At 44.6% G+C, this 9,561-nt stretch overlaps 2 protein-coding genes across 7 annotated transcripts; both read right to left on the minus strand.

Moving 5' to 3' along the window:
• Positions 1 to 337: 337 nt before the first annotated feature.
• Positions 338 to 2,399, minus strand: LOC139064428 (2-iminobutanoate/2-iminopropanoate deaminase-like). The gene is made up of 3 exons (XM_070547773.1): positions 1,881 to 2,399; positions 1,448 to 1,502; positions 338 to 1,374 (listed from the first exon to the last, which is right to left on the minus strand). Exons 1-3 carry the CDS (start codon positions 1,935 to 1,937, stop codon positions 1,205 to 1,207), a joined length of 282 nt encoding a protein of 93 aa, XP_070403874.1. The 5' UTR covers positions 1,938 to 2,399; the 3' UTR covers positions 338 to 1,204.
• Positions 2,400 to 5,800: 3,401 nt separating this feature from the next.
• LOC139064432 (spectrin alpha chain, non-erythrocytic 1-like) lies at positions 5,801 to 8,325 on the minus strand. Of its 6 annotated transcripts, none has more exons than XM_070547784.1 (7): positions 8,249 to 8,325; positions 8,061 to 8,165; positions 7,953 to 7,985; positions 6,973 to 7,020; positions 6,769 to 6,860; positions 6,378 to 6,688; positions 6,019 to 6,255 (listed from the first exon to the last, which is right to left on the minus strand). In XM_070547784.1, the coding sequence occupies exons 2-7, from the start codon at positions 8,091 to 8,093 to the stop codon at positions 6,146 to 6,148; spliced, it is 627 nt and encodes a 208-aa protein (XP_070403885.1). In that variant the 5' UTR covers positions 8,094 to 8,165; positions 8,249 to 8,325; the 3' UTR covers positions 6,019 to 6,145. The 6 variants fall into 6 exon arrangements, with proteins under 6 accessions (XP_070403881.1, XP_070403884.1, XP_070403883.1 ...); XM_070547785.1 differs by having other exon boundaries at positions 6,087 to 6,283; XM_070547780.1 differs by having other exon boundaries at positions 5,801 to 6,688.
• Positions 8,326 to 9,561: the final 1,236 nt, after the last annotated feature.

Consider the following 9,561-nt stretch of genomic DNA (forward strand, 5'->3'; position numbering starts at 1 on the left):
TCTGCCATACTAGTTCTTGCCAGTCCGCCATGTTTTTCCGCGTCCGACCGTCCGCATGGTTAGAAAATTTCCTAGGTGCGCGGTGCGGAAATTTTGGGCCGTGCGGAGGCGCTGTGGAGGGGCGTGGTTGTTAAAATGACGCGACCTCGCGGATGCGTCAAGCATAAACCAACATTAACCTAGGGGAGTTTGCAGTGGCACTGCACCTGAGACTCCGCACACTGGAGTGGGAACACCAGCTGCCGAAGGGGGAGTTGATGGTGGCGCCGAGACTCCAGCTGAAGCCCAGTACCTTGCGGTGGGCATGCCACCTGCCGAAGGGGGGGGGGGGGGGCTGACAACATCACTGACCCTACTCCTACAGCTGGTGCTAGTGACCTCTAGACCTGAGGTTGGTGACTCGCCTACCACAGGGGGAAGGTTGAATGCCACCCTGTACCACACTGGCTGACCCTGATCTCTGACTGCACCTGCACGTTGTAACGAGCAATCAACCATTACGCTACAGCGTCGACCGAGGGCCCTCCAGAGCGCACACCTGCGCCAGACACGTTCTGAGACATTGCATTCACCCGCAAACAAACACTTCATATTAGATTCATCCAAACACAGGGTTGCTTTTTTTAATACCAAAGTCTTTTTAATATCAAAGTCTTTTATAAATTGTCATGTTTTATAATTGTTTAGTAATACATTTCTTAACCTTCTTAAACTTGACTCTTTCTTGAAATAAACACAGAGTGGGTGTACATTGATCACTGAACAGGCAAAGATCTTTAGATCTTCTGAATTAACAAATAATCTTTGCTATTAAATTAAATCTTTAAAAATAAATATTATAATCTTTTGATTAAATATAGACCAAGCAAGTTGGTGTATGAATTTATATCTATTATATTTATATATCCATATATAATCTCATTCGTCAATTTGTTTGATCTTAGGAATTAAAATATAAGCTGATAGCAACAGCCTTTAATTCCTATGTTTAGGTCATTAACCCTACAGTAACACTGAATCATCTCTGGTTTTGGTGTTTAACTGGCTTATGCAACATGTGGTGATCTCTCCTCACATCAGCATGGAGCCATAAAAACTCTTCCAGACAGAACATCACTTTATTTAGAAGTAGGGAATATAAAAACATATATGGAGTAAACTAAGGAAATATGGGCAAAGCGGGCAGATCTAAAGGCTCCTTATGCTAAATAAATGGGACTTGTGGTATAGCTAGTTTGTGCTGACACCCAGCGGTCAGGGTTGTACAACAGCTCTTATCTATAGAGGGGAAGCCAACATACTCACACTGCTTGTAAACTTCATTGACATTTGAGAAATCATTGATGTCAGCGAGAAGCACGGTGGTTTTAACAACTGCCAGAAATAAAAGTAAACTGCATGAAGAACATCTGCAGAACAATGGCTTCTACACAGAAGATCGCCTCACCGTTCTCATAAGTGCATCCAGCCATTCGGAGGATCTCCCCCATGTTCACGAGAGCCTAGGAATAAAACACAACAGACTGTTGCAACACATGGACCTGAACTTTGTCCCATGAAGAGCTAACATGATCCTGGTGACACTTTAAAGCCAAAGCACAGTCAGAGCAGCTGCTACGTACTTATCGGATTATTTTGTTAATACGGCTGAATGTTTGGATAGTTTTACATCTGTGCAGAGCAGCTGTTGTGTTGTTTTAGATCATTCATTCACTCATCATTCATTGGTTTACTGTAAATAATGTTTTCCCACACAGCTGCTGGTTAACACTGGTTATTAAAGTAAAGTCATGCTAAAAAAGTTACTTTCCAGAATACTAAAGTAACTATAGCCACATCTCAGGTGTGCGGGTGTGAAATCAGCAGATGGACGATGACACCTGTCTGGTTTGGGCCTGAACACCGCCTCCCACCAGCTGGCCGCTGACCGGATCCATCCCCAGCTGTCCTGAAACATACACGCTCCGATCAACCACCACTGCTTGGCTTAGAGACACAGACACAAAACAAGAGTTTTAGTTAAAGGTCTAAATATACTGATCAGGTGAGCATGTCTGCTCAGCCAATCACAGGGCAGCGAGTCAATGCCCTTAGTCGTCTAGGTAAGTGCTTTACTGGACTCCAAACTGAACATCAGATGGAGAAAAACGTGACACTTCAGTAACTTAGTACTGGGTGAGTATTTCAGAACCTGCTGGTTTACTGGGATTTGAACCCAAAATAATCTGAAGGGTTTGTGGACGGCAGCAGGAGGTAGAGCGGGTTGTCCAGTAATCAGAAGGTTGCAGGTTCAATACCAGTTCCCTCCAGAGACTGCTGTTGTGTCTTTGGGCAAGACACTAAACCCACCTTGCCTACTAGTGGTGGTGGTGGTGGTGCCTGCCAGCGCGCCCCAGGCCAGCTGTGGCTAATCATCACCACCAGCGTGTGAATGGATGAACGAAAGATAGTTATGTGAAGCACCTTGGGGGGCTATTAGGGATGAGCGAGTACACCACTATCTGTATCTGTATCTGTTCAACCATCTAAATTATCTGTATCTGTACTCGGAGTGGGCGTGGCCTAACCCGGATTGGGTGTAATTTAACCGGAAGTGGGTGTGGTTTACATCAATACGTTATTTTAAGTTTGATCAGAAGTTGCTATGTGTATTGTTTATTTGAAAAATATTTACAGAGCAGCCTCAGAGTTGAGATTAAATGTTTTTGATCACAATAGTAAAGGAACTATTACAGAACAAGCTTTTCAATAAAATCAGCACATTAATATTTAAGTGCATGGATTAAGAGAGAGAGAGAGAAGAAAAGATCTTTTCTATAGCGCCTCTCAAGATAAAAATCACAGGGCGCTTCACAAAAACAAAACATGTAAAATAGAAAAAAGAATTTAGAAAATGATTAAATTAAAATGAGCAAAAAATAGACAATTGTGATTAAAAATGTAAAGAAAGAGAGAGAGAGTGAATAGGAAAGAGGGAGTGGATCCTCCTCAGGAAGAGGAGAGAGAGAGAGGGGAAAAAGAACCCCGACTGGAGCGGAAGCAGTGACATAAGAATTAAGCCACACAACGTTTTCCATAAATGCACACGTTCATTCGTAAATCCACACTCTGTGTTTCACAAATATAATTCGGAGGAACACAAATGCACACGCTCATTCGGAAATTCACACTCTTTGACTCATAAATATAATGTGAAAAAATAAGTCACGCAACATTTTCCACCAATGCACACGCTAATTCTGAAGTTCACACTCTGTGGTTCACAAATATAATTTGTAAGAACACTTGTAATATAAACTCACAGATCATACGAATTGCTGAACGTGCATTTACGAACAGCTTCTCATTTGTGAACCTTTCTGCGTTTGTGAGTGAAATCTGTGCGCTGAATTTTGAGACTCTCCTAACGTCGCAGATCAACAAACGTCACCATTGGCTAATGAATCTGTCAATCAAATATATGATTCTGCCAGGGCTGTTCGCTTTCAGCCAATCATATGGCTCCTTATGTTACGGAACAGATCTGCTGTGCGCATAAGTCGGATACAATTTTCCTGCATGTGCAGCTCGGGGCTGACGATGGCTGAAGATATCGCGTTAGCGTTCACACTTGTTTAATTTTCTATTTTAATTCTGGTGCCTGTTAGCAGCTGAAACACATCATCACGTGCTTGTGGATATCAAATATTCTATATGAAGACATGACTGTAATAATAAGTGTAGCAGGATGAGGTAATCTGCTCCTGATTTTAATAAATAACACCTGGTATTAAAGTCAGGAGCAGATTACCTCATCCTGCTACATAAGTAAAGGTTAGCTGCTGTAATTTTAGTGTGCTCATAGAAAACGTGACAAAAGAACACAAAACATATTTCTCTTTATGACCTATATAGTTGTCATCAACATAACATGATTTACAGAATACATGTGACCAACTAACTTCATGTTCTATCACCGGATGTTTGGATCATAGACTGTACATACTGGACAAAACGATTCCATAGGCTCCAATAACACGTTTTTTGTCTATAACGGGAGGTGGCCACCACCGCCATTTTGACCGTGTCACAGGTTCCGTCCAGCCCAGACAATTCCATAAAAGGGAAGAGAGGAGGAGCTGAGGGTGGGGCTGTAAGGCAGGGATCGACGGATGAACTAGCTACAAGCTAACCTGAAGCTAACCCTGGCTAACCCAAAGCTAACGCGGAGGTGGGAGCCAAGCTAACTGATGTAGCCACCTAGCTTCAACCCAACCGGAGCTAACTGTGGAACACCCATCGACCTGAATCTCACACGAAGTTTAGGTGGAGGTTTTCGGCGCCTGTTCGTGAAAAGTACCTGGATTTAAAAAGTATTAAATCGGTAAGTTTATAATTTATAATTTAACCATAACAGAATGAACAACAGCGCGCCATGGTCTCCAGCCAGCAGAGGAGAGGATGGCGGTTTTTCAAACCCTCCAGCTCCGGCGAGGACAGTTCATTACTGGGCTGGAGCCGGCCCTCAGCACCCCGCCACAGGCTCCAACAGATGCTGGCGGTGTTTGAAACCCTCCCAGCGGGACAGGGGAAGTCATTCTTGGGTCGGAGTCGGCTCGCAGCAGTGCGCCACGTTCTCCAGTCGAGGAAGGCTGTTTTTGAAACCCTCGCAGCGGGACAGGGGAACTCATTCTTTGGCGGGTCGGAGTCGGCCTGCAGCAGCGCGGTGTAGCCGTAGCCTACATATTTTGTTATTTAAGTCGCTCCGGAGTATAAGTAGCAGGACCAGCCAGAATATGTAAAAAAAGTGTGAGTTATAGTCCGGAAAATATGGCAGTTATTAGTATTCGAGCTAAATTAGCAGCCTAAATACATTTCATATATTTCCAAAACGTAATACTTGTTTGTATCTTGTACAGCCAACTAGCCTTTATTCTGGACTCAGTACAATTTACCAAAAGTAAAGAGACATTATACAGATGAAGTAAGCACAAGATAACTTACTGGAAGACACGGAATTATCATGAGAACCAGAACAAGAGAGCCTGATAACAGTCATGTGAAAATAACAGTTAAAAAGTATGTATGTGTAATAGAAATAAAAATATATTAGAATTAGTGTAACTCACTGTGATCCAAACAATAAATCAGCCATAGCTGATTAGTAAATATGACATTAGGTCCGGGAGTTTTTAAGTTTCATTCTTTCATTACATTTTTTTCTTAGATCTGTTTAAAGGTCACCATGGCAGCCTGTGTGTCTCCAACATCAGCTACACAACGCAGCAAGTGTAAGTTCCACATACCTGTCTCACCACTTCATGTATGGTTTTGTACTTTAAACAATTATGACAAACCTGTTATTTTTTCTCCATAGCCATTTGGATCATTGGAGACAGCTGAGTGAGGCGTGGTGCCCAGAGAGCTGCAGAGACCGTCGGAGACAACCTTGGCCTCCCTGACGTCTGTGTCTCCTGGTTTGGTTGGGGCGGACCATCGACATACATGTGCCGACACTTTGCGCCCTGTTTTATAAAATGTAGTGTTAAAAATAAATGTTTTTGCTCAATTACTGGAATTTCTTTGGTTAAGACAAAAGTGAGGAATAATCATTTACAAGTTATTTGTACAACAGGAACATTTTAAATCCCAACAGTTTCTTAGCAGACAATAGAAATTTGTTCTTTACTAACTTTACTTGGTTTAAAAATCTTACTAAAATAGTGGCGTATTGCAAAACCCAATCATACTTATGAAAACATTACCTTTGTAGATATTTTTTTACAGATATATATTTGTGTGCAACAAATCCAAACTTAAATAATTTGTCATTCTTTATTGAAAAACAACAAAATACAGTTATACAGAAGTGTGGGAAAATGATAATGTGAAAGTATTGCTATTTAAATGTAATCCTATTTATCTTTAAAAAGAAAAACTCTAAAAATGTCCTGTACAGCATCATGACAGAAGAATGGTGGTCTGTCTGTCAGAATGTGCTGAACAGATTTGCTCTTTGAAGAAGAGTGTCATGTTTGGAGGAAGGTACTTAACCCAAGACATGCAGAATACAACACTGACCGAAAACTGATGGAAAAAATTATTTATTTATAAGGAGGAACTTAAGGTGCACAGATAAGTCTGTGGTTGGAACTGCAACAACAGCTCAGCGTCTGGAGGAGGGAGAACACAGGTGAGCATAGGTTCTGGTTTCAAAATCCATTGTAGGCAGGCAGAGGTGTTCAGCAGACTTCCTGTGGTGGGTGTATGTGTTGGCTGGAGGAGAGAGAGGTAGAGAGGAATCCTGAAGAATGGTAAATCCAATATAAGAGCAAAAACACAACGAAATAACATTAATCCTAGGAACACTAGAGGTAACACGAGTGGCTGGTTACTACCAAAACTGAGGCAATCTTCTGGCGTCAAATTGTGTCCTCCATCCACCTTAAATAGGAAAGCACCCCGCTGATTGCTGATCAGGAACGGCTGGGGTGGAGTCACCAGAACCATGAAGAACGTGTCTCCAGAGACAACCCGGGTCCTGGTACCGATCAGGAAGCGGACCTTATCACCCAGAGCTGCCAGGTCATGCTCAAAGCCTTCATGTTCACGCTGCAGAGCCTGAACGCTGGCCAGGTCGTGGCCATAGTTGTCTGTGTTCAGGGCCTGGTTCTTCTCCTCGATCCACTCTTTGGTCTCATCAGCGTCTCTGAGAAGACATCAGAACTCCGTCTGAGTGTGGGTCCAAACTCTACTGACCCGTAAGCGGCGCATAAGTGTGCGGGGTACCTGTGGAAGCGCTGCACCTCATGGGCGCTGCCCAGCATGTTGCTCCGGTCTTCAGCCAGCTGTTGCAGCGAGCGCCAGCGGTTGTTCAGCTCCTGGAGAGAAACCAAACCCAGTGAGATGAAGGTGGACGCCAGCGGGCTGGACGCCGGACAAGGAAACCTGGAGACGGATCGCTCAGACAGGAAGGGAAGAGCTTCCTCTTACCTTGATGGAATTAAAGTTAGCCGTCGTCTGAACGCCCAACCGTACGGTCTGAGGTCAAAGGTCACAGGAAACACACACCAGTCAGCAGTCATACAGATGCATAAAGATAACTGTAGCCATGGCAACCAGCTGACATGTCCCCACTTTCACCAGCACCTGATGCCTGCCGGGTCACCTGAATTCCTGTGTGATGTCAGCACGGTCGGCCGTGACTGCGGCCATCAGAGGTGACCTCTGATCAGCTGAATGAACTCACCTTCTAGGGTGACGCCGTCTTACCCCGGGTTTCCACGGGAGCCGTCAGCAGCACGTTACTGCAGCAGCACGTCTTGCTCGCGTAAGCTGCTGCTTGGCCCTTCCCACGAGACGCGAAGCAGCAGGGGAGCAGCTGTCACCGACCGAGCACGAAGTCACTCGAGTGACTTCGTCAGTAAACACAACAACAAGCAGGAGAAAACTACAACATGGTTTGTGTTTTATGTTCTGTCCATTTTATAATCGCCAATACGGACCTGAAAAACAAAGGAGACCGCTAGCTAGGTGATAACTTCTCACGGGGCCGCTCAGTTAGTAACTGTTTTTAAAATTAAAGCAACCGGAAGGCAGTACGTTCTTTATTCTGAAAATCTCAGTAGCTTCTCTCAATTTCCGCATCCGATTTCCTGTCTTTCCTTCCCCAAAAATGTCGAACTTGACCCGTTTCAGAGGCGTCGCGCGTAGAAAATAGAACCGGCGCGTAAAGGCCGCGACATGCTGCTCCTGAGACGCGGCCGACTCGCACTGCTGACGGCTCCAGTGGAAAAGGTTCTGTTGACCACAGCGGTTCCTATCAGCAGCTATGGCGTGCTGCTGCAGTAACGTGGTGCTGACGACTCCTGTGGAAAGCCGGGGTTAGAGTCGGCTTCATCCTGTAAACAAACAAATGAGTGGTAACAAAAACACCACGTCTGGTTCTGGTGGAGGCGGAGGACAACACGCACCTTTCCAGGAGCAGAACCCAGATGTTCTTGTTGCTACAAACAGAGACGAGCAGAGTTAACAAACCAGGAAGTGAGAGGGACCAGCTGCTGCAGACAGGTGACGCTCACCTGAGCCTGAACCATAGGAGCCTCCTCAGCCATCAGACCTTCTGACTCCAGTTCAGATGCCACCTTGTTGATGTCCCTCAGGCGGGACTCGTTGGCCTTCAGGTCCTGCAGGACAAAAGCACAGCTGATTATCACCTGAGCTGATCTGACAGCTGCTGCTGGAAGACGGAGAGGAGTAAAAGTCCGACCTTCTGGAAGTCGTCAAACTACTTCTGCAAGACCTCGACCTGCTCCAGGTCCGACCCGTCTCTCCATCCTCATTCAGCTAAAGACGCGAGTTCAAGTAAAACAACCTAAAGTCACACAAACACAAAGCAGGTGTGGAGATGTTCGCTCTGAGCTGGAGGTCGTTCCTCGGCTGTGAAGGGCACACGAACCTTGTTGGTGCTGTTGAGCAGCGTGAGGATGTCGCCCTTCTTCATGGTGACCTCTCGAGGACTCTTCTCCTGGTAGTCGTACAGAGCCAGAACCAGCTCCTTCCCGGTCTCATCGTCAGTTGGAGCCACTTGTTGCTGTCGGGTTAACAGGTCTGGTGTTAGAACGTGGTGGATAAGAATGTTCTGACGGGCCGAGGGTTCTGAACCAGCGAAGTGACCTGGACCCAAACAAAGTGAGCCAGAACCTGCAGACACCTCAGAAACATGTCAGGACCAGACCTGCTCTACCTTCCTCCATTATGGTCTCTCCTTTCTGGGTGACAGCCTTGATGCGAGGTTCATGACCTGTGATCTCAGCCTGCAGAGCCTGGTGCTTCTTCAGCAGGTTCTGGACACCAATCAGGTCCTTCCCTGAGGACACATGTTAGAGTTCAGCATTATGCAGTAGACAGACCAGTTTAACCCGGGGGTTTCTTTCTTCTACAATCTGCTCTTTAACTGTACTATTTCCTGCTATTTCAGCTGTTAACTTTATTTTTTCTCTAAGTGTTTTTCTCCCCAGAAGAAGCTACAACGATGTTCTGCTGAGCTGTGGTGGCCTCATGGAGGGGGCCATCGGCTAGCACACTGCTGCTAACCACTTAAACATTCTCCCTCTCCTGATAATAACTTTTTACTTTCTTTGATGTTGGATGTACTACTGCTAGTTTACCCGTTTAATTATAGATTCACTAGGATAAATACAATAAAATTTATCTCTCGCCAAATAGAATATTTACTAAGAAATCACAATGTAACGTGTGTGTGTGAGTGTGTGTGTGTGTGTGTGTGTGTGTGTGTGTGTGTGTGTAAAAGCCATGTGTAGTGTTTATTTATAAAGCATATGTTGTTGGATTTTATCCAGAATCGAGACTTTGAAAATATATTGTTTAATTACAGTTTGATTTATTTGACATCTGTATAATGTTTATTATTTTGTTTTTTCCCCCTAAATGCCTAACGTTTGAGTTTAACATGAATATCAGTCATTCATCCCAATACATGAAGTTACACATTTTAAATTTTAATAGGGGAAGACTGCAGGAGGGAGCGGTAAAATCATAGACTGTACATACTTGCTACCC

Source organism: Nothobranchius furzeri, unplaced genomic scaffold (genome assembly GCF_043380555.1).
Source record: "Nothobranchius furzeri strain GRZ-AD unplaced genomic scaffold, NfurGRZ-RIMD1 Scf029, whole genome shotgun sequence".
Taxonomy (NCBI): Eukaryota; Metazoa; Chordata; class Actinopteri; order Cyprinodontiformes; family Nothobranchiidae; genus Nothobranchius; species Nothobranchius furzeri.